Below are 25,049 nucleotides of genomic sequence, written 5' to 3' on the forward strand. Positions count from 1 at the left end.
TTGGGAGTTAATGAAGAATCTCTTTCTCCAATAGGAAAGAAATGCTTTCTAAAATTTATAATACCATATGGACACTCACACATATGGATGGCTCATAAATGCTCTACATCAAAGTGTTATTTTTACATTTTCGACACAACAAACACACTAAACAGGTGTTTTAAATGTCACACTTTGAACAGCAGTAATTTAATCAGCATAAAAAATTCTTAGTAGTATCACTGAAATATTAGTGGGATAGAGATGTTTTATTTGGGATATGCTTCAACTATATATTCAAAGGCAGTTTTAGATTTTAACAAAATTTAATTTTTGTACTCTCTTTTAAGATCAGACTTTCCAATTCAGTGCTCTAATTCCTGTGCAATTCGACAGCAGACCAGTCCTCATCCTACACCTCCGTCACTGCCTGCTGCTTTTTTTATCCAGGCAAGGAAGCTTCCTAGGGCTTCAAACATACAATGAATCCAAAAGGACTCTGTTGGTTACTGGCTCTTACATTTATAGATTAGAAATTCTCCTTAATAATGCCCTTCTCTGAAAGTGTAAAAATGATCTAAATATTCAAAAACAAGAAAATGACTATCTTAAAACTCACATTTCATTTTTGGAGTATGTTGCCCTCATTTAATGATATAATATTTTTAGTGTCTAGAATTATACCTAGCATCTGGAATTAAGTGTCTGATTCTAACTATGAATATGATTCTTCTCAATAATATAAAAAATTATAATGATAGAATTAGTGAATATTAAGTTTAGTGAGAAGACCAGAATATGAAATTGTGCATATGGCATTGAAACACTATGTTTTTAGAAGCTTGTGAATTTTTTAAAAAATCCTTAAAAATGACTGTCTGATGGTAAAACTTAGGGAACATTTATTTTATAATGTCTACTCTAGTGTTTCAATAATTTTCTTTTATGGAATTATAAAACTTCAATGTGAATTTAAACATCCAAAATATTGTAAATATTACTACTCTTTCTCTTTGCATTTTACCACTGCCCCAATTACCTTTTTCTTTTCTTTAAGGTTCTGTAGGTTTGGTTGATTTCAGAAAAAAAAAAGGAGAAACATTATAGAAAATTGGAGGATTCTGTGTATGCGGGGGAGGTATTTCTGGACTTAGTGACATTGCAACAAGTCACTCACTTGCAATGACATTGCAATAAGTCATTCACTTATCCATTCTTTCAACAGATACTTACTATATTTTCAAAATAATTAAACAAGCAACAGTAACAGCTAGTATATAAAGAGCTCTTTCTATGTTCTGCATTTTATGCCCTAGATTATCTCATATATCATTAGAGCAACTTTGTGAGGAAAATATTAATTTTATTATAAAAGAGAAAATCAAGCCTAGAACGATGCAGTGACGTGCCCCCAGGTTGCCTGTAAGCAGTGGAGCCGGTTTCTAGAGCCCACCTGGCTACGAATAATGTTGCCCAATGCAACGAGGGAAGCTGGAAATCCCAGGTGAAGACAACCCAGTCTCTGTCCTCAAGAAAGTGAAGAATCTAAGCAAAACTTTGCAGCAACACTTTTAGTGAAGGAAAGGTTACACATCTGTGCTGTACAGCATGACAGCCACTAGCCACCTATGACAACTGAGCACTTGAAACGTGAATTTTAAATTTGTGTTTAATTTTAATTAATTTATACTTAACTTTAAAGAGTTAAATATGACTAGTGGATAAATGATTGGACATCTTAGTTTTAAAGGTTGAGGAAGATATAAAGAGGCATTTATAAAACACTGCAGGAGCTAATATGTTTTAAAAATAAAATAGTAATCCAAATACTCTTGGGAAAGGAGATCTCTGCTACAATTGCAATGTATATATGCTGCTTTCTGAGAATAATTTAAAGTTTCTCACTTCAACTGAAAATACAATTTTAATTATTTTAAATGAAAATAACTGGCATTCAACTTGTTAGATGGCATATATTTTTATTTCTACTCTAACATGAATTTATCAGACTCAATTAACTTTATATGATTGTGCATGAGAGCTCTTTTTTCAGAGAAAAAGTAGAAACATTTCTTGCTTTTCTCTCAGAACACATACTTTGTAAAGTACCAAAGTCTGAACAAATAATTCACGTGGAAATTTTGATATTAATTTAACCTCTAGGAGTACAATTCTAACCTTTGTTCTAAGCATGCAAATACTACATTTTGAAAGAAGAACTGTGGGCCAACTGGCTACGTATTTAGTTTGGTTAATAGCAGATCATGAGACTCAATAATCTGAATAAAGAGCAGAGACTGTTAAAAGCCAAACACTTCACCTGTTATTTCCCTTTATTTATTGTATTTGATTTGCTGTCTCCATTAAATCTCAAATCCCAAATAACCTCAGAGTTTCCATGTATTAAGCTTTAAGCATTATATAAGAATTCTATATGTAAAACATCTAAGATAAAGTTTAAGGATGAATAAAATTACCCCAAAACATACAAATTACCAAGATACCTTAAATGTCTTTGGAATATAGCACAATATAAATTAACATTTTTGTAGAAACGCAAATATATTAGAAAAGTTATTCCTCATAAGCAAAATTATCACTCTTCCTCAACAGTCAGTGCTTCATGGAGATTTCAACGAGCTTTCTGGGTGAACTTCTAATTAAATGGCTTCCATGATTAAGTGTAACTCAGCTCAGAAAATTGGTATTTGCATATATTTGACAACCAAAAATGACAAGCATTGGAATAATTCCAATTAAAAAAAAACCTACAGAAAAGAAAGGGAATAATTCCCCATGAAGCTTTGTCAATTGTTCAATTCCTTCATCCTTAAAAAAAAAAGAACCTAGATAATCTTATGTCATCCTTAAAACAATAGCTATATAGATGGTCCCTGACTTACTATGGTGTGCCTCAGGATGGTTCAGCCTTATGATGGTGTAATGCTTTCAGCATGCTCATTCACTTCTCATGGGGTTACATCCAGGTAAACCCGTCCTAAGTTGAAAATACCATTTGTGACTTAATGATACTTTCAATTTAGGATGGGTTTACTGGAACATGACACCATCATAAGTCAAGGAGTATCTGTTGTATGTTTCTTCTTCTTCTTCTTCTTCTTCATATCCTCAGTTTTAAGCTAAGAACATAGGCATGCAGTGTGTGCATACCTGTGTGCATGTGTATATGACTGCTCACTGTTCTACAGGCATTTAAACATCATAAGAATGATTTGATGATCCAGTCTTCTGTTAGGGGTCTAGACATATTCCACTTCTACACTTCTAGAGAACTGTTCTAGGCCATCTGCCAACAAGCCAAAGCTAGCTGCTCACCACCGGGCTCTGTCCGCAGGAGTCACAGCAAGAAATAAGACATTTTCTTGCTTCTCGAATCTTGAATGTGCCTGCCTGCTTGCCTTCCTTCCTTCCTTCTTTCCTTTCTTCCTTCCTTCCCTCCCTCCCTCTTTCCTTCCTTCCTTCCCCCTTTCCTTCTTCCCTTCCCTTCCCTTTCCTTCCTTCCTTCCTTCTTTCCCTCCCTTTCCTTCCTTCCTCACCCCTTCCTTCCTTCCTTCCCCACTCCCTCCCTCCCTTCTCCCTCCTACCCTCTTTTCCCCTTTCCTTCCTTTCTTCCATTTGATTGTAGACATGGAGAAAGGATATTTCTTATTTCCGTTGATCTGAAAGACAAACTAGATAAGAAATCTAAAAACCTATCTTTTCGGACACTTAAAAAAATAGGCACAAGGAGGGGGGTCATATCATCTGACCATTTTCATTATGTACCATTGTTTGGGTTGAAAAACATGAAAAGCATTCCAAGGACAAAAGACATTACAGGTCTGGTTCCTGCCTTTGATAGTTTTACTGTTAGAATGGAAGAAAGGGAAATACACACATATAATGATGAGAAAGCAGCACGATGGTAATGCAAATGGAGGAAGCATTGTTACTACAGTAAAAATACACACTCATGCCTGTATACATTATACATGAATTAATACATATAGAAAGGTACATATATGCATTGTATGTCTATGACTGTGTGTATACAGAATGTGTCAGAAGAGAAGTCGTCATATGTGGAAAAGAGGTTTAACTGCTTCAGAATTCAAGATTTGTCTAAATTTGAATAATAATAAATACATTTAGATTGGCAGAAAGGAGAAATTTAGAAGAACAAAGTTGAGAGGAGTGATGGTTAATACTGAGTGTCAATTTGATTGGGTTGAAGGATGCAAAGTATTTTTCCTGGGTGTTTCTGTGAGGGTGTTGCCAAAGGAGATTAACATTTGAGTCAGTGGGCTGGGAGAAGCAGACACCCTCAATCTGGGTGGGCACCATCTAATCAGCTGCCAGCACAGCTAGAATAAGGCAGCAGCAGAAGATGGAAAGAGCAGACTGGCTGAGTCTTCCAGCCTTCATCTTTCTCCCATGCTGGATGCCTTTTGCCCTCAAACATCAGGCTCCTGGTTCTTCAGCTTTTGACTCTTGGACTTATACCAGTGGTTTGCCAGGGGCTATTGGGCCTTCAGCCACAGACTGAAGGTTGCACTATCAGCTTTCCTATTTTTGAGGTTTTGGGACTTGGCCTGATCCACCACTGGCTTTTTTGCTCCTCAACTTGCAGAAGGCCTATCGTGGGACTTTATCTTGTGATCATGTGAGTCAATTATCTTTAATAAACTCCCTTTCATATATACAACACCTATCCTATTAGTTCTGTCCCTCTAGAGAACCCTGACTAATACATGAGGGGAGGTAACAACTCAGTTAGCATTATGGTAACAGAGACCAGATATTGAAAGTGGGAAATCACTTGGGAGAATATTCAAATGTGGGCCTCAAGTAAATGAATTGCACATAACAAGCAGTAATGGAGTCACTACTGGCACTTAAAATGGCTTAAAGTTAGGTTATTAGCAAATAGGTTATTCTAATAGAAACAATGGGGTCAACTGGATGAAATGTGGGTAGGAAGCTGGGTTAGGATGTTGCTATACTGACTCTGTAACACATAAGGATACATTCCGTATCTTAGCTCTTAATACTCCTCAAAGAACATCTATGACACCTTTCCAACCAGTATTAGAATCCATTTTATGATACTACTGAAACTAGTCCATTCAGACTCTCAAAAAAACCTTCCAATACCTCGGAGCTTATGATTTCTCTAGGAGTCTCATTCCATTTTTCAATAGCACTAATTCTAAAATTTGTTCTTATTTTGAATATAAATCTGTTCCTTATTAAATTTACTTCAGTATGGATCTAAGTTCTTCTGTAAGAAACAACACAGATGAACTCTACTCTCTTTTTCTCTTGATAGGACTCAAATATCTAAAAACATATACATATATAAATGTCACGACTATCTCACAGATTCTCCCCAATCTCCACCATATCTGCTCTGGAATAAGGAAAACAAAAACAAAAACAAAAACAAACTGTTTTTGTCCTTGCACTCAGACACTCAACACAGAACACTTCTATGACCAGATGGTGGTGGGGGGCACTTGCCACATATACCAAGCAGTTCTCCAGTGGACACCAACTGGGTATCCTATAATTCAACTCGATTCTGATTCTACCTATCTGGAAATAGCATCGGATCCCACAGATTGAGGGCTCAGCCCCACAAGACTAGAGACCTCAATCACAAATTGGGGCCACCTGTACCTCAGACCGATGGGCTACAAACCAAGATTCCCACAATTTCCTCAATGGGTAAGACTAATTTGCTGGAACAGTTCACAGCACTCACAGAACTCAGGAAAACACTTATATTTATTGGTTTATTCTAAGGGATTATAAAGGATGCTGATGAAGACCAGACGAAGAGATGAATAGGGTGAGGTGGGGGGATGCAGCTTCCATGCCCTTGCTGGAGCTGCCACCCTTGCAGCATCTCTATATGTTCAGCACCCCAGAAGCTCATCAAATCTTGTTGTTCAAGAGTTTATAGGGAGCTTGGTCTCTAGTACCCCCTTCCCAGAGGTCAATGGGTGGGGCTGAAGGTTCCAGCCCTCTAATCTTCAAATTACTTGGTCTTTCTGGGCCAATCTGGAGGCTCTCTAGGGGGTGCACCCTAAGTAAATGCATTAGCATAAACACAAGAGTTATCCAAGGGGCTAATTATGAATAACAAAATATACTACTGTCACTCCAAAATTTCCAGAGGTTTTTAGGACCTCTATGACGTAACTGGGGACAAACACCAAATATAGTTCCTATTACACCACAGCTCTTCTTCAGACTAGACTCACACATTTTTCAACTGTTCCTTGTACGACCTCACTGTCCATCACTCTGGCTCATACTCACTTGTTCACATTTATGCTGCTCTAAAAAGGGTGCTCCAGGTTTGTAACACCGTAGTATGGTTTGACTCTGTCCCCACCCAAATCTCATCTTGAATTGTAGCTCCATAATCCCCACCTGTTGTAGGAGGAACCTGGTGGGAGGTAATTGAATCATGGGGCCAGGTTTTTGCCATGCTGTTCTCGTGGGAGTGAATAAGTCTCATGAGATCTGATGGTTCTATAAAGGGCAGTTCCCCTGCACACGCTCTCTTGCCTGTCACCATGAAAGATATGCCTTTGCTCCTCCTTCCCCTTCTGCCATGACTGTGAGGCCTCCCCAGCCATGTGGAACTGTCAGTCCATTAAACTTCTTTTTCTTTATAAATTACCCAGTCTCAGGTATGTCTTTATTGGCAACGTGAGAATGACGGATACACACGGTGATTCACATTGGCTTGATCTGAGCAAAATACACTGTAATTCAATATTAGCAACAGATGACAAGCAACTATGGCCATGGTGAATCTCAGATGCTGAAAAGAGGGTAAGAAAGAGAGCCCCAGCCCTCACCATAAGGCTTAGAAGGGAGTGCTATGGTTTGAATGTGTCCCCTCCAAAAATCAGGTGTTGCCAATGCAGTATTATTAAGAAATGGCTTCTTTAAGATGTGATTAGGCCACGAGGGCTCCTCCCCCATGAATGGGATTTAGATACTTATAAAAGAGGCTTTACTCCGCATTAGGCTCTCTTGCCTTCTGCCATGTGAAGACACAGCAAGGAGGTGTCATCGTGCAAGCAGAGAGCAGCCCTCACCAGACACCAGTGCTGAAGTCTTTATCTTGGACTTCCCAGCCTCCAGAGCTCCGGGTGATAAATTTCTGTCCTTTATAAATGACCCAGTCTGTGGCATTTTGTTGTAGCAGCACAAACAGACTAAGACAGGGAGTGTCCATGTACTCCATGTAAAACACTTTTTTTTAAATGGCCATTTAAGACCGTAAACACAGAAAAGAGAAAAACAAAGACAACTTTCTCATTTACTTTCACACTTACAAAATATTTCTCAAATGAACACACAGAGATTAGTGAATGCATTATGAAAGAATGAAGATGGTAAGACACTTGTTCTTATTCCCAGGACAGAACCGGTGAGAGATGTGTTCGCTTTTGTTCCCCGCCGCCACCCCACAAAGACACATATCAGTGTTTACTTCCTTGAAATTGGCATTTTCAGGATTGGAATATCCCCACAATAAACTTCCAGATGCCTGCACATCTTTCAAGTACGGCATCTTAAGGATGCCATATTTGAATGGTATTGTTACCATTATCCTTCCCTCCTGCTTCCTAAAACACTTTAATAACCAGAGATAATAACATTCCTCGTCTACAAGGCAGCTGCATGCCAAAGACACAAGCAGCTGTACCTCTGCTCAGTCCACATTGCTGGGTTTTTATAATGAAAATGGGCACATTAGACTTTTTTATGGTTTTGCCTTCCTGGAGGTGCAGTAGCTCTGGGGTCCATCATTCACTGATATTAGAAGGCTGCCTGTGGTAACACAGAACCCAATGTAGCAGATAACAAAAGGCAAATATAATTTGAATCAGAGAAGGGCAGGACTGGAAGACTCAACAGAAAAAATCCCGTTGTCTTCCTGACTTTCAGTGACGATCTGAATTATCTCTGAATATCTGGAACACCATAGCAGCCTTTTCTTGGTGGTGGGATTATGCGTATTTCTTAGTTCTCTTATTTTTGTTTATCTGTATGTTATTTTTACTCAGTGAATATGTATCCCTCTTTAAGACAAATACATGTGTTCATTAAAAATAAAGGAGATTAGGTTAGTCATGATAGTTTTATGTTCTTTTAAAGATGTGTCCTCCTAACAGCTTTTATAGATTTAGGGTGGCTGGCTAGTTCTAAATAAAAACCGACATTGTTCCTTCTTAAAAATGAGGTGCAAACTAGAGGTTCACCACTGTTGCCCAGGCCCCAGTTTCCATCCAGTTGAGTTAGGATGTTGCTCAGTTAAATCTCAGCTGACAGAGGACGTTACACAGCCAGCTGTGGCTGAGAGGATACAGTGTTTCCAGAGCTGATGCAGAACCCCAGTCACTCGGGGGGAATGACGGGAAGCTTCCCAGTCCTTACAAGCTCCCCTACCATGCACTAGGACCCTCTGCTCTGCTGTTTGCCAGAGCAGTAGCTCTCAAGGACTCCACACCAGCACCATCAGCAACATCTATGAATTTGTTAGAAATTCAAATTATGATACTCCACCCCAGACAGACTGGGTGAGAAGCGCTGGGGTGGGGCCCTGTGATCTATATTTAACAAGCTCTTCCGGGGAATTGGATCTGGTTTAGCGACACAGCCACCATGCCGTGCTGGGCCCATCTTACCGACTCCCCTCCTGAATGCCCCCAGAGCTCCTCTAAGCAGCACTGTGTCTCCAGTTCCTGGTCAAACAGAATACAGAGGAGACTGGGTTAATTTGATGCTCACAGCAACCTTGTATCTGATGCTCTTTTCATATGATTGCTGTTGGAGTAATATTCTATTGCCAGATGTCAGTGCTGATAAAGAATTCAGAAATGAGGAGGAACTAGAGGCATTTTCTGGGCCTCTGCTGTTTCTCTTTATTTCCAACATGCCACTGGCATGAAATATAGCTGGCTGCATTGAAAGTAGCAGTGCTTTTTTTCCCCTAAATGTATAGAGATCTGTTTTCCTTATGCGTGGGTGGCAATTTGCTGCTGGTAGCTTCAAAACCACGGCTGCACTATGAACAAAAAAATGCTCTTACAGTCTCAGCCCTATTAACCTCTTTCTCCCAAACAAACAAATAAACCTAAACGCTATGTCTAAGCCCATCTGTCAACAGGCATTTACTGAGTACCTATTGTGTTTAAGGGATTTTATGTGCAAGGTGTCTCAAGAGGGGGGAGAAAAAACAAAGGCTATGTACTTAAGATATTTTCACTGAGGTTGGGCAGACAAGGCTTGAGAACAATTATCAGGAAATCTATTACACCAACAATGGTGAAACAAAACAGTGCCAAGTGGACGCTGGAAGGCAGCGGCAATGCAGTGGGGGCAGCGTGGGAGGTGAAGTGGCCCCCAAGGTGGCATGGCCTGAGCAGAATGGATGAGAGACCAGGCAGCTGGGAAGAGGTCTTTAGCTTAGAAACAATAAGCAACAGGGAACCACTTGGAGTTCTTGAGCGAGGGAAAGACAAGATGAGCCTGGTAACCATAATTAGAGAAGCATCACACTGAAGTGTGGGCTGGTGATCGGAGGGTAACATGGGCATGTGTTCTAATTGCTGTGTGCAGAGCATGTCATGTAGGCTGGGCTGGCCAACACCCAGCTGTCAGGGGTCTTATGTTCTACTAGGGACAGATGTGAAACAACCATGGCAAGAAACACACAGGATGTGTTAGTCCATTTGTGGTCCTGTAACAGGCTAACTGAGATGGGTAATTTATAAAGAACAGAGATTTCTTTCTTACAGTTCTAGACTGGGAAGTCCAACATCGAGAGGAGGCCATCCAGTGTGGGCCTTCTTGCTGCACCAGCCCATGATGGAATGCGGACGGGCAAGAGGACTGAGAATGGCATGAATCCCCCTTCAGCTCCCAAAGGTCCCACCCACCTCCCAACACTGGTGCATTTCCACACTTGAACTTTGAGGAGCACATTCAAACCATAGCACAGGATAACTTTACACCATAATAAGGGCCGTGAAGACACTAGAACACCATGAGAGAGTCAAAGGGTGGGGGTCCTGCTTCAAGACACATCTGTGTTCTGACATCGCAGTGCCCTGGAAGGCACCAAGGGCTGGTCTGTCTACGAGACTGTGGGGAGCAGGAATATGAGGAGGAAGAAGCAGATTGCGGAGATGGTGGGGCGGTAGAGGGAAATGTCTTCCGGCGTTCCTGATTCGTGAATACTTTGATTCTTATTCATATCTTCTGGCCAGCAAATCAATATTAGTATTTGTATCAATCATAGCATCTCACATTTGAATTATACTTTGTAGTAGCCATGATAACTCTGTGAAGTAGACACAGAAACTCTTTACACAAGACCTTCTAAGAGAGGAAGGGGGTGCCTGCTTGTCACGCCCACGAGGGGTGGGACTTGGATCCTGCCTGAGAGTTTTGGCCCAGGCCCGCTTCCATCCCGCTGTGCTCATGCAGGCAGCTTTCCCCTTCGGTGGTGAGTGGAGCCTGCTCAGGTCCTCAATGTCATTGTGCATGAGAGTGAAGAGGATGCCCAGAGGGGAAAGCGCTCAGCTGTGTGTGTTTCCAGCAAAACAGACGCATGGCAGAACGTGGGGAGAAACACATCGACCAGAGCTAGCTACTACGTATCACTAAAATTGAGCCGTTTTATAAATATTTTATATTCATACAATGTACCTTGCGATGGTCAGAAGATACATTTTTCAAGATGGCCTTTTTTCACTGCCCTTAGTTGAGCCTATTAATAATTAAGGAAACTTTCTTAAATGAGAAAATGGATTTGAAAGCCAGGCAAAGTGTCGTGTACTGGGAAGAGAGGTTTCACACATTCTCAAGGAGCGCCCATAGCAATCACCAAGAGGCACCTCAAACCCTGGCATCCAGGGTGCAACTGCAGCAAGACTGAGATGGGCGCTAAACATCATTCCCCTAATAATTCCCATATGACTCAGTTTCCCTACTGAGACTCTGCTCCAGTGTGGAGGACATGGGTGCTACTTCTTTATATCCCACACTAGAGAGTGCATGTAGAAGGTAATTGACAAATATTCTTTGGAGGCATGAATGATGGTGCCTTGGGAACCAAGGAGACTAGTCAATGAAAAAAATATGAGTCCACCCAATTTCAGGGGGCTAGAGATGTGCTGGGCAAAGGTGTGGCCTTCTCAGGGTCATTCTCCTCATTCCCTAGGGTGGGCACCCTGAGAGAAACATCCCAGTGGCCTCGGGACTATCCCTAGCAGGCACCTGCCAGTAAGGCTGCACCCATAATAGACAAACCCTCTGATGGCCTGATACCTGTTGTAAACAGGTTATTAAATATTGTAAATATCACTCTTTCTGGAAATGATGGGTGCAACTGGCTTTTAAATCTTCCTCCCGTTCAGTGACTCAAGAGGTCTTCTATCCTTCAAGTGTGTTATCCTGCAGAAAAAAATTTAAGAATAACTGCTCCAGAACATCTTCTGAGTCTCATGATTAGAGGGCCAGCGAAGGGGCTTTAGCGGCATCTCACAATTATAGATAATCTCATGGAGCAGGCTAATTACATTCCAATCCCTTCACTCATAACTAAGACTGTTATCTATAAGCCTGACATTATTGCTGATTACAAAGACTTTCTTATTTGCTCGCTGTTTAATTACTCAGCTTTTAAATGTTCCTTGAAGAAAAATTAGAAAATGGAGATAAACAAAATAAGAAAGGGGAAAAAAATCACCCCTCATCGCCTAGCGAAGGGTACGGATTGCCAATATTCTCGAGTCTCTCCTTCCAGAGATTTCCCTGTTGTGCTGACAGTCGTCATTAATGGAGTTTTTTTTTTTTTAAAGTATTTCTCAAGAGTTGCAGGAGAAATAAAGAATGTAAAGAGAGAAGAGAGGAGGGAAAAAGGAGAAGAGAGAGCAAGCAAAGTTTCAGAAGACTGCCTTGCCAGGCATCCTGTGTAGGGTGGGCAAATGTTTTCTGTGAAGGACCAGCTAACCAACATTACAGGCTTTGTGGGGCCTGCAGTCTCTATAGCAACTATCCAACAACACCTTTGTACCACAAAAGCTTTCTTGTCTGCAACACTGCTTTCAGATATGTGACTAGGGCTATCATGTGTGATTATGGACATCATGATATAATTTAAGTCATCTCTGTGTGCACATTTAAAAATCAGGAATAAAATGAATTGAGTATAATACTATTTAGCCTGTATCTTTCATAGGGTGTCCCTGCTATATAAGTCTTTTGTTCTCCTATCATGATAAGAGAAGCTCATGTAATACTGCCTGATGACCCTTGCTAATCCAACTCCTGCGTTCAAGCCATCCTCCTGCCTTAGCCTGCTGAGTACCTGGGACTACAGACATGCACCACCATGTATGGCTATTTTGTTTTTTAAATATTTTGTAGAGACGGTTTCTCGCTACGGTGCCCAAGCTGGTCTTGAACTCCTGGCCTCAAGCGATCCTCCAGCCTTGGCCTCCCAAAGTGCTGGGATTATAGGCATAGGCCACTGCACCCAGCCTGCTGTTCTAACGCACTTCACTGGGTCCGTGGCTCTGCAGTCTTTCTCGTGTAACTCCAGTTTTGCCTCCCCGTTTGCACTATGCTCCAGTTTTCCGTGGTTCTGCTTCCTGGTCTTACTAGGATTACGGCACAACAAACCAACAGAGAAAAACCATTGGATTCCACTGGAAAGTCGAAAAAAATAATTAAGGCTAAAGTATAAGAAAATCACAAGCCTGAAGTGCTGCCACCTGATAATTATTAACCATACTAACAATAACAAAAAACATTATCAACAATTAAAAAGTTCAAAACAGTAGCAGCAGTCATTAAGAGCTAATCACCCACCACGTATGACGTGAAGGTCTTCATGTGCATTATCTCATAGCAGCCCTACCACAGGTAACTACTATCTCCCTACCTTATGCAGGAGGGTACTCACAGCCGGTACCTGGAGAAATCTGAACTTATGCATCCTGAATTGGGACTCAGTGCTGTCAATCCTCCTGTGCCCCGACACTGCAGGGTCTGCTCTGGAAGCACATCTGGAGGCACCGCAAACTCATCTGCCCCACATTTCAGAGGGCACTGATGGGCACAGGTGGGGGGGGCAGGTGGGCACAAGAAAGTCACCCCCTGCAGAGAGGAGGCCTGGCATTCAGCTGAGAAGGGGCTCTCCATCCCACAGACAATGTGCAACTTTCTTCATCAATAATATTGAAGGTTTAAATGTACAGTTTCCTAACCAGGATGATTAACAAAAATATCTGTCATCAATGAAAATGCACTTTGCTTTCAAAATAGAAAATTCTACAAGAAGTTAGTATATTCTCATAGGTACTTTTAAAACTATTTTTTTTTTTTTACTATTTTTAAGTCCTGGATATTTCTTCATTCATCCTGCAAATAAAGATATCTTGACCCTACAAATTAGCAAATGTTGTTCTCGATCAGTTCTACTCCAAAAGAGTAAAGAGAGATTAAGTGAACCTTATCATTTCAGAAGTATGCATTACTTCCTGTTCATAATGCAGACAGACTGTTTTTAATTAAAGCTTTTGGACTTAGGCCGGATTTTCTAGAAGGAATATCATGGAAAAACTTTCCCAATGGTTGGTAATCACATTTGATATGAATAAAATGAAGGTGCGACATAACATCTGATCCATGGGCAGAGGTCCCTCAAGTTTATAAAGTTTGTCGTTTGGGAAAGATAAATTGTTATTGTTGTTATTTTTAACTAAACAGAAAAGTCAAATTAAAATGTGATTTTGATCCAACTGTGTATGTATAAAATGTATAAAAGTATAAAATAAAGTTGTCCCTTGAAATATGACCAACTGATTTGTAAAAGTCAATTTCATTAGAATATGCAGAATAGAGAGAACATTTGAGCATTTTTATTTCAAAATTCACTTTGCTAGTGCATTTAGGACCAATGTGACGGTGGGATAAATAGTTTCTCTAGCAGGGCAGCATCCCTGCCTTGCCCATGGCTTTCCTGGTACCTGCATCCGCTCAAGGGCCAGCCCTCCTGACTAAAAACGGAGATGTCAGATCTACAGAGAGGACACTAAAGCTTTAAGGCTAAGTAGTGATTATTTACTTCTTGATAAAATAATAAAAAGTAATAAAAAATAAAATTTAAAAAGGCTTCTAAGGCCAGTTGTTTATGCAGTCCCATCACACCAGAAAACATAAATGGATTTTATGGACGCATCTGTTCAGGGCCCTCTTTGGTGGGCTCTGAGGCCCCCCTGTGCTGGGGCTGCGTGGATGGCCTGTCAGCCACACCACCTACCATGATCTGCTGCCTTCAGAGGGTTGCTGCCTCCCTGGGTCATGGTGTCACCCCTACTCAGTGAACAGAAAAAAGTTCAAACACTTAAAAATCACTGCTCCCAAACACAATTCTGCTTGGGTAAGTGGCAGATTCCATGTGAATCTCAGTTTTTACAGATTAAGTGGAACTGTTTGACCCCAGCTTTCAGGTCCGGATAAAATGAGAAGTTTTTGAAAAGGGGATTAGAAAAAGACCTTAGAAGCACTTGGTTTGGAAGCTAATTTTTTCCACTCAGACTCACAGGGAGGGAATCCATTGAAAGCACCAATTACTCCTTCTTTCATAGTCTGGGAAACTGGCCTCTAAATCTCCGCCTTTACTGGTAAGTCAGGCTCAGCAACCCTCCTTAGGCTTGAGTTAAACACCTTAACACCTGCCTCTGCTCCCAACATGCACACAAACCACAACCAAACCACAAAACTATTTTCTGAGTATATAGAAAATTTGGGGGAAAAAACAGGAAAGCACAAATCCCCATAATGCTCCCAGCATACAAATATCATAATATTTTTGTGTGCATTGATTTTTACATACTTGGATTCATAATGTACACATTATTTTACAATATCATTGTACTTAGTATATTTCATATTAGTAAATACTTATCTACAAGAAGGGTTTTGGTAGCACAGAGTTCTCCTCCTAACACTGTATTATAATTTAGTTAGCTCAGCACCTGTTGTTGAACTCTGACTTGTTTCCACTTTGTCACAGCTATAAGCAACGCTCTACAGAACAACAATGAACATAACCCTGGCTACATATCTGGTAATTTTCTTAGGATAAATTTCTAACAGTCTATTTTCTGGTCCAAACGTGTAAACATTTTCAATATTTTGATATATCAGCAAATTTCTGCCCCACGAAGTTGATCCAATTTATACTCCTGTCAGTATTTTTTGTGATTCCATGAATCCAGGGCAAAATGGAACATTGAATGCATTTAAAAATATTTTATAATGAGATAAAATGGTGTTTTATTATTCTTTTAATTTGACATTAATTTGTCTATGCCTCTTATTTAAGGAATTGTTTGGTCTTGCATTTTTACAATTTTTCTTTAAAAATTCTCTAAGAAGTTTTTCTTTTTGAGGTCATTGGGTTTTCTCTCCTGACTTTAACTTTGAAAGATTTCCCTCTACTTTTAGCTCTTGAAACATCTCCCTTAGACCTTCAAGTTCTCCCATTCTCCTAAAAAGAGTCCTCATTTAGGAGTTAAACAGTGCACGTTGGCTGGGCATGGTGGCTCATGCCTGTAATCCCAGCACTTTGGGAGGCCAAGGCGGGTGGATCACTTGAGGTCAAGAGTTCGAGACCAGCTTGACCTACATAGTGAAACCCCATCTCTACTAAAATACAAAAATTAGCTGAGTGTGGTGGCGGGTGCCTGTAATCCCAGCTTCTTGAGAGGGTGAGGCAGGAGAATTGCTTGAACCCCAGGAGGCAGAGTTTGCAGTGAGCCGAGATTGCACCACTGCACTCCAGCCTGGGCAACAGAGCAAGACTCCCTCTCAAAAAAAAAAAAAAAAAAAGTGCATGTCTACATGATTAAAGTGACACACAACAGATCACTGTTTATTACAAATCCTCATGTCCTTTAAAGTTCATGGTAATATGTTTATGTTTTAACCCAAAGTCTCTGTTCCTCTCCTATTCCCACCACTACTCAGAGCAAGGATCTTCGCATTGGAAAGCATTGGTGTGGGAGGGGAAACCTACAGTTTCTGCTGGGGTCCCCATCTTGCATATTTTGGCTTTCTGGCTCCTGTTTTTGGCAGCTGGGAGAAATGACCTATGCAGGGTCCATGGGCAGCCCTAGAGGCTGAAGTTCAAACTCAGGGATGAAAGAAAGAAAGACAGACACTTTCTTTCATGACTGTAGACATGATCAATGGCCTGCAGGAAAATGAGTCTATCACTTTACACCCAGGGCCACTAGTCACCTTGGAAACTGAATCACACACTCTCTGAAAAAAGAAAGTGGAGCCACAGATCTGGGCACAGCCCTCCCCATGCTCTGAGAATCCACGCAGGCTGCCTTTGCCGCTCCCTTCTTTCTCCTCTCATGGGTGTTTCCTGTGGATGCTTCCCTCAAGCTGGTTCAGCAGACCTGTTCTGGCCTCACGGCCTCAACAGGGAAGACAGAGAACAGTAGGGGGCTTGGTCTTCAAGACACCTGTCTCCACTACCCTCTCCACTGCGCACTCCCCTGCAGCTCCTTCCACAGTGAGTACGTGGAAGCGGCTCCTCCCATCGTGAGTGTGTTTTAGAAAATGGGGAAGGTTGATGTTTCAGCAACATTTCTCCATTCAGTGATGCTGGGGGAAGTAGAGCTTCTTGCCTGGTGAGTCTGCAATGTCTAGATTTAAGGGTCCCCATCTACTGTCCCTGAAAGGACGGGCACATGGAATAAGAGTCCTTATCTGCCAAGTCCTAGTAATGCTACTGCAGAGGAGAACGGCTGAAGAGCTAATAGCTCCCTTTCATGTTAAATGATTCAAAGTGATCGTGAATAGCATATTTTGATACAAGGATATTGCAACTTTCTAAATTTGAAAGGATATACATGTGCTAATGCAGAAAAGCTTGTGTATGGACATACTACAAGTGACAGTCATATTCTGCATTTGTAAAAGAGACCTGGTTGAAAAATATGGTAAGCGTTCATACTTTCAGGAATTGCTTCTCTCTCAGGGATGGTGCCTCTGATGATAGTGTGAATTGGAAAGCTGAAAAATTATACTCTCAGTACTGCTGGTTACATTTGCAATTTCTGCTCAAATTCTGATTTGTCCAAAGCCTGATACATTTTATCTAGCCATCTAATATCATTTAGTTTCTGGATGCTGAGGCTGTAATAATTTTCATAGCCCCTGTACTAAAATGCTACATTTTGTTTTTCTTTGTATTTTATCATGCAGGGTGAAAAATATGAACACATTTTTATAATTCTGGGGCCAGTTATATACGCGGAGGTCTGGCAATTACTAGAATTCCCCACCAATTATTAGAATGATAATATCAATAACTAAAGTTTAATTGTGGGTGATATAACTTGGATATATGTCCCTAACCAAATCTCATGTTGAATTGTAATCCCCAACGCTGGAGATGGGGCCTGGTAGGAGGTGTTTGGGTCATAGGGGTGAAACCCTCATGGCTTGGTGCTGTCTTCACGAATAGTGAGTGAGTTCTCATAAGATCTGGTTATTTCAAAGTGTGTGGCACCTCCCCTTTGCCCCACTGTCTTGCTCTTGCTCTCCCATGTGAGATGCCACTTTTGCTTTTCCTCCTGCCATGAGTCAAAGTTCCTTGAGGCCTCCATAGGAGCCTAGCAGATGCTGGCGCCATGCTTCCTGTACAACCTGCAGAACCATAAGCCAATGAAACCTCTTTTCTTTATAAATGACCCAGCCTCAGGTATTTCTTTATAGTAATGCACGACGGCCTAACACGGTGGATAAATGTTCAAATGATTAAAAATTTTGTTTAATGCAAACATTTAAATAATTCAACAAACCAGGTCTCTGGAATTATAAAGACAATGGGTAGGATAACCTCAGACCAGTTCACTAGATCATAAATTGATTGAAGGCAGTAGACTCAGGACAAATAAAAGTAAGAACTACATTACTTGGTGCCTGATGAAGTGGGGAATCATTTATCTTCAAAGATAGTACCACCTAAATATTTCATTAGATTCCAGAAGGGTTCATGGATGATAGATGCAAAAGTGATTTGCTAAAGGCACAGGCAGGGAAGAGCCTGAATCTTTTAAGGTACAAATTTCAAAGACAGCACAGGTATTCACAAAGCATCCCTTCTAGTCACTGGCTAACCACATGGCTCACCCTGCTCATTTCCGCAGTTTGTGGCAGTCATTATTGCCAACACTAAAAAGAGCCTGCTGGGTTTTGGAGGTACCTGGAGCCCTGAGCCCCAGAGTCTCAGGAAGATCAATTAACTTTAATACTTAGCTTCCTCATCCACAAAATAAAGAAAACTCTTTGTTTGCAGGGTTGAAATGAGCATTAAATGAGATGATTTTGGCAAAGATCCCAGCACCATGCCTGGCACATGCTGTGATTCTCAGGGACCAGTCCCTCTTCTCCCACCCTCGGTCATTGCTCTTGAGTTTTTGATCTTCCATATACTGTCAGAGCAGGAGGTTAACTACAGCAGCTCTGAGTTTTGTCCCTTCAAATGAAATATGTCCCACATTTATTTCAGCACATTCAATGACCATTATACCAGGAGAAGGCAGTGTCGTATGCAGCTGGAAATGAGGGCACTGACTTCACTTCACAAATCAGAATGCATAAAGTTAGTCTGAGGCTCTCGTCAATGTGCACCTTGTAAATCTGGGGCCCTGCTATGAGACACTCCTTCCTGCAGAGAGGGACTGAAATAAAATTTAGTTCACTTTCTGTAGTAGAAATGACAGTTTTTCTATATAAAAATAGCATTCCAGTGGATTCAGAGATGTGTCATATCATTCAATGCGTTTCTGGAAACTCTGTTACTGTTAAGAATTCTGAGGACCACTTGCTGTAGTAAAAATGGCATTTATTCTATGTAAACAGAGTAAATCTATAACAATACAGATCATTCAGTTGTTGCACATGGAAGAAAAAATCTGCCAAAGTAACCTATGTCGTGAAAGCACTTAATGTGTTATCCGGCACATGGCAGGTGCTTAGTAAGTGTGGGTTTCCCTTTCATTTCCTTTTCCTAAGGAGTGATCCATGGGGTCATCTTGATCTTGAATCCAAGAATGTCCCTCTGGGACCATCATTTGAATACAGTTTGTAAGAAGAAAAATAAATTCATCATTTATGAGTAATTGATTTGCTAAATGATCCTCTACTTAGTAGATTTACATAAGTGACATTTACAAAATGAAAATATGCCAAAACTGAAAAACCATGACATACAAATTTGATGTGAGAGGCAAAAACAAAGATAATGATAATAAACATGGAAGAAAAAAAGAGATAGATGCCTGACAGGTCAGATAGAGAGATGCCCTAGAGGACCCTATAGGCCCTCCCAATCAGGAATCACAACTCATTTTCTGAAACTATGAAAATAAAATCTAGGCTTGTATTCTTGCAATTTAAGGAAGTTCTTCTAGATCTTTGTTTGGCTCTTCCAAAATAGTGATACTGGCCAGTCACATCTGAAAGTAGGCTGCTTCTGTCCTGGATGTTGTCACTAGGTCAGAAACAGGGGAAAGACCCTGACTTCTCGGTTCCCCTCTTCCCCTGCCTGTGGTGTCTGGACGAGGCGGATCTTTTCATTCACAAGGATCTTGTCATGGATCCTAAGAGAGCAGGAGACCCACACAGGAGAAACCAAGGGTGGCGATGGGCTCCATAACTCCCAGGGAGCTGCTGGCTAGCTGTCGTTTCTTCACAATGGGAGTCCTATTTTCTTGTCCTGGATAAAGGCAGGGGGAAGGAACAATCTCACACCTCTCAGCCGTCCAACCAACCCCTGCAGGGCAAATGCATTAGTTTCCGCTGTTATCCTGAGGACCGTTTCTCTGCAGAGGGACAGAAGAGGGAGTGCTCAGAGCATGCAGTGAGCCGGGTCCCCAACCTTCCTCCTCTCCTGCAACTCACAGTGCCACTCAGTGACGGATCCTTCCCATAAATAACAGAGCCTAATGTGCTCATGAGAGGGGATTGCTTTTAGATAACAAGGATGTAATGGAAGCAGCCTCAAATGAAGAAACTTGCAAATGATTAATTATGGATCAATAAAAGATGATCCAATTGATTGTAGAGAAAGTCTGCAGCATGACTTCCTGGATTCGCTCAATGTATGGTCTTTTTAAAATGCTTGCTGTGATCATCTTGTGTTGATGGATCTACTTCACAGGGAGGGACAGTCTAAGTCCCCCTTTAAGCCTTCTGTGTCTGCCTTTAGCAACTTAACACACAGGCATCAGAACACAGGACATTGCATTAGCTGTTATTCCTACCAGACTTCATGATGTCAATAAAGGAGGCCAGTAAAGGCTGTCACTCTGCAACTTACAAAGAGGTTTTGCTTTTTTGTTCTGTTTCAGTAAGACTGGCTTATTTATTGCTGTGTATTCCTACTTACTTTTCTCTGAATAACAAGATTAATTTAATGAAAAGAAAACCCACTTCCATACCCCAGAAAATGATCCTGAACATATCGTCTTATTAAAAACATTAATAAATTAATTGAGAACTGGGGCCTCTGGTATTCCAGTGGAAGATGCCCGTCATCACCCATTTTCGCTTCACTGATGGGAATTTCCAAGAGCGAAAGGTTTGTCTCATCATTTCAGTGTAAAAATTAGCGCTTTGACAATACTTTGCATGGGCTAAAAGATGCTGGGAAAGTTTTTGACAATTTGAAATGATGGCTATCTGTTTAAAGTTCTCTCAGTTCTCAGCAGGTGGAGCTAGGAGAATGATTGTTTTTCTCCTACCAAAATGTGAGAAAAAAAACATTCCACACCTATAGAAATTTTAATCACAGAAAATGAGTGATTCTCAAAATGAAACCAATAATAGTGTCTTCTTTAGCTAGCAAATCTTGCATCTCTATTTTGCTTTTATTTTTCAAGAACAACCAGTCACATTAGCCTACACTGCCCTCCAAAATCCCATGTGAGGGATCCCACCAGACTCGCACTGCACCTGCCAAGGTTGAGAGGAAGAGGGGCTTGTCACCTCCCCCCACCTGATTGAAAGTAGAACATATAGCAGGAGAACCAGGCTGCACACGTACTGTACAAATTTGGGGGGAAAATATTGTTTTACACAATCGCATAATAGATGCTCATGGTAAAAGCAAACACAGGAAAAAAAAGGAGAGGCTTTCTTCGAGTGTGTATTTATTTATCTTCTGATGGAATATTCTTTTTGGGCTTTTGAATCCAGCAATGCCCTCAGGAGCGAGGGGTGAGGGGCATTTTGCTCCCCATGATGATGGCATGTAGGCTTCTGGGGCACGAGGTAAAACCACCGTATGAGTTCCCAGCTCCACTATTCTTCAAAACATAAACGGGTCAAACCAGGCAGGAGCCTAATAGCAGGAACATATTTTGTATTATAAAAATACACAGTAGCATATACTTAACAAATCTCCTTACGCAGTGGCCCCTCTCCTGCAGGAAAAGTAATCATGGCATTCTAGAGTTTGCCTGCATTCAACCAACATAAAATCAAACTCAAATGTGCCTAGATGTACATCTAAAGCCTCTGAGATAATTCTAACAGTTGAAAAAGATGAATGAGATAAACAGAAGGAATTAACATACAACAATTATTCTTCCTTTGTTCAACTCTTCCCATGAAGTATAATTTCTTTTACTATTGTAATTCTCAAATTCAGCTTACGCAGCTGAGAATGTGTATCACTGCCCTTTAATGAAGAAGGTTTAATATTATTCACATTGACTATTATACTCTCCTATATGCTTAGACACTTCAACTCTAATAACACCACAAGGTAACACTAAAAGGACACCAAGCTTTACATAAAACCCAAGGTCAAAAATAATTAAGGGGAAAAAAGTCAACTTTTTAAGAAATTCTTTGGACGGAATTCTTAAAAATTAAAAACGACAGTTTTTTTCTGCGCATGTGTTTAAAGTAACAGTTAAGTCAACTCTATTTTTAAGTGAAGATATTATTACATTTGGTTATTATAGGTAGGAAAAATGTCTTCAGGTAGAGGAATAAACAACTCAAAAACTGTCTTGCAACTTTACATTTGTAGACCATTTTACAGTTCAAGGCAATTTCTCATTCCTTATTTCACTTAAGCCAGTTAAAAAACCCAGTTTTACCTGACTCATTGAGATGTCTGACTCAGATGTGATGTGTGTCAAAAGGAGTCTGTGATTACTGAGGGAGCACTAAAATTGGCAAATTAAAAAAATATAGTTCAAGAATATGTTCAAGATGAAACTTGTGAGGACTTCATTCTAAAGCTTTTGCTTTCTGATGTGTTACATTCTGAGGTGTTGCATTCTGACATGTTGCATTCTTCCTGATATGTTGCATATTCTGACATGTTGCATTCTTTCTGATGTGCTGCATTCTGACATGTTGCATTCTTTCTGATGTGTTGTATATTCTGACATGTTGCATTCTTTCTGATGTGCTGCATTCTGACATGTTGCATTCTTTCTGATGTGTTGCATTCTGATGTGTTGCATTCTTTCTGATATGTTGCATTCTGATGTGTTGCATTCTTTCTGATGTGTTGCATTCTGATATGTTGTGTTCTTTCTGATATGTTGCATTCTGATGTGCTGTATTCTTTCTGGTGTGTTGCATTCTGATGTGTTGCATTCTTTCTGATATGCTGCATTCTGATGTGTTGCATTCTGATGTGTTGCATTCTTTCTGATGTGTTGCATTCTGATGTGTTGGATTCTTTCTGATGTGTTGCATTCTGATGTGTTGCATTCGTTCTGATATGTTGCATTCTGACGTGTTGCATTCTTTCTGATGTGTTGCATTCTGATGTGTTGCATTCTTTCTGATATGTTGCATTCTGATGTGTTGCATTCTTTCTGATGTGTTGCCCTCTGATATGTTGCATTCTTTCAGATATGTTGCATTCTTTCAGATATGTTGCATTCTGATGTGTTGTATTCTTTCTGGTGTATTGCATTCTGAAGTGTTGCATTCTTTCTGATATGTTGCATTCTGATGTGTTGCGTTCTTTCAGATATGTTGCATTCTGACGTGCTGCATTCTTTCTGATGTGTTGCATTCTGATGTGTTGCATTCTTTTTGATGTGTTCCACTCTGATGTGTTGCATTCTTTCTGATATGTTGCATTCTTTCTGATATGTTGCATTCTGACATGTTGCATTCTTTCAGATATGTTGCATTCTGACGTGCTGCATTCTTTCTGATGTGTTGCATTCTGATGTGTTGCATTCTTTTTGATGTGTTCCATTCTGATGCGTTGCATTCTTTCTGATATGTTGCAGTCTGATGTGTTGCATTCTGAAGTGTTGCATTCTTTCTGATGTGTTGCATTCCGATATGTTGCATTCTTTCTGATGTGTTGCATTCTGATGTGTTGCATTCTTTCTGATACATTGCATTCTGATGTGTTGCATTCTTTCTGATGTGTTGCCCTCTGATATGTTGCATTCTGAAGTGTTGCATTCTTTCTGATGTGTTGACCTCTGATATGTTGCATTCTTTCAGATATGTTGCATTCTTTCAGATATGTTGCATTCTGATGTGTTGTATTCTTTCTGGTGTGTTGCATTCTGAAATGTTGCATTCTTTCTGATATATTGCATTCTGATGTGTTGTATTCTTTCTAGTGTGTTGCATTCTGAAGTGTTGCATTCTTTCTGATGTGTTGCATTCTGATGTGTTGCATTCTTTCTGGTGTGTTGCATTCTGAAGTGCTGCATTCTTTCTGATATGTTGCATTCTGATGTGTTGCATTCTTTCAGATATGTTGCATTCTGACATGCTGCATTCCTTCTGATGTGTTGCATTCTGATGTGTTGCATTCTTTCTGATATGTTGCAGTCTGATGTGTTGCATTATGAAGTGCTGCATTCATTCTGATATCTTGCAGTCTGATATGTTGCATTCTGAAGTGTTGCATTCTTTCTGATGTGTTGCATTCTTTCTGTTATGTTGTATTCTGATGTGTTGAATCCTGATATGTTGCACTCTGATGTGTTGCATTCTGATATGTTTTCTTGTTGAGTTTAAAAATGGAGCTGTATGCAGGGTTACAGGAATAAGGCACAAACGATGGACCCATCCATGGGTGTGTAGCACATGTGTGGCCAGAACCCACCTGATGGGTCATGACTGAAAAAACACTGTGAACTATTGCCTAGGCCCATCTCATGGTTGATATCTTTCCTGCTACTCAGAACTCTCTGTGACTGTCTATAATAACTGTAGGCATTTCTAAACAACCAATAGTTTTTTGGAAGTAGGCTAAGATTTTTTACATGTATCATTAAATAAATTTACTTATTTTGAATTTAACATAAAGCGTAAAAGATTTAAAAGTAAAAGTATGTATTTTGAGTAGGTATTTCCTTACATTGTGTACACTGTGTATGCATTTTGAATGTTTATCTAATAAAAGTTTTAAAGGCTTTTGGAAATATAAAACTGAATGATCCCCCACATTTCTGAAGAAATGTGAATGGCAAATTATAGGATGAATGGGATGGATTACAAATCAGAAATTAAACTCTATAAAGGTAAACAGAGACTGAAGAAGACAGAGAAATGCAATTGGAAATGAAGGCTAATTAAACAAAAGCACTAAATATGTCTAAGCAGCAAGCTACAATTAACATGGAAGACAAATTGTGAGCACAACTGCACTGTGAATATACACACACCAAATATAAATATTATGTTAATAACTGTGACGACTTGGTAGAAAGGTATATGTTTCAGCAGGTATAGCCATTACATTTACTTTTTTTTTTTTTTTTTTTTTAACTTTTGTTTTAGATTCAGAAGTACATGTGCAGGTTTGTTACACAGGTAAACTGCATGTCACGGGGGTTTGGTGTACAGATAATTTCATCACCCAAGTACTAAGCCTAATACCCAACAGGTACTTTTTCTTGTTCTTTTTTTTTTTTTTTTTTTTTTTTGAGATAGAGTCTTGCTCTGTCGCC

The 25,049-nt window shown here is 40.2% G+C and overlaps 1 protein-coding gene across 4 annotated transcripts in view; it reads right to left on the reverse strand.

Moving 5' to 3' along the window:
- Positions 1–25,049, reverse strand: part of PRKN (parkin RBR E3 ubiquitin protein ligase) — a 1,379,176-nt gene that overhangs the window by 361,690 nt on the left and 992,437 nt on the right. For 2 of the 4 annotated variants that reach the window (XM_055391406.2, XM_055391407.2), the window contains exon 8: positions 8,691–8,747. The exons of the other annotated variants lie outside the window; for them this stretch is intronic. In XM_055391406.2, the coding sequence (XP_055247381.1) occupies positions 8,691–8,747 (57 nt within the window). The remainder of the gene's footprint in view (positions 1–8,690; positions 8,748–25,049) is intronic. 4 annotated transcript variants of the gene reach the window in all.

The sequence above is a fragment of the Gorilla gorilla genome, chromosome 5 (assembly GCF_029281585.2).
Source record: "Gorilla gorilla gorilla isolate KB3781 chromosome 5, NHGRI_mGorGor1-v2.1_pri, whole genome shotgun sequence".
In the NCBI taxonomy this organism is placed as follows: domain Eukaryota; kingdom Metazoa; phylum Chordata; class Mammalia; order Primates; family Hominidae; genus Gorilla; species Gorilla gorilla.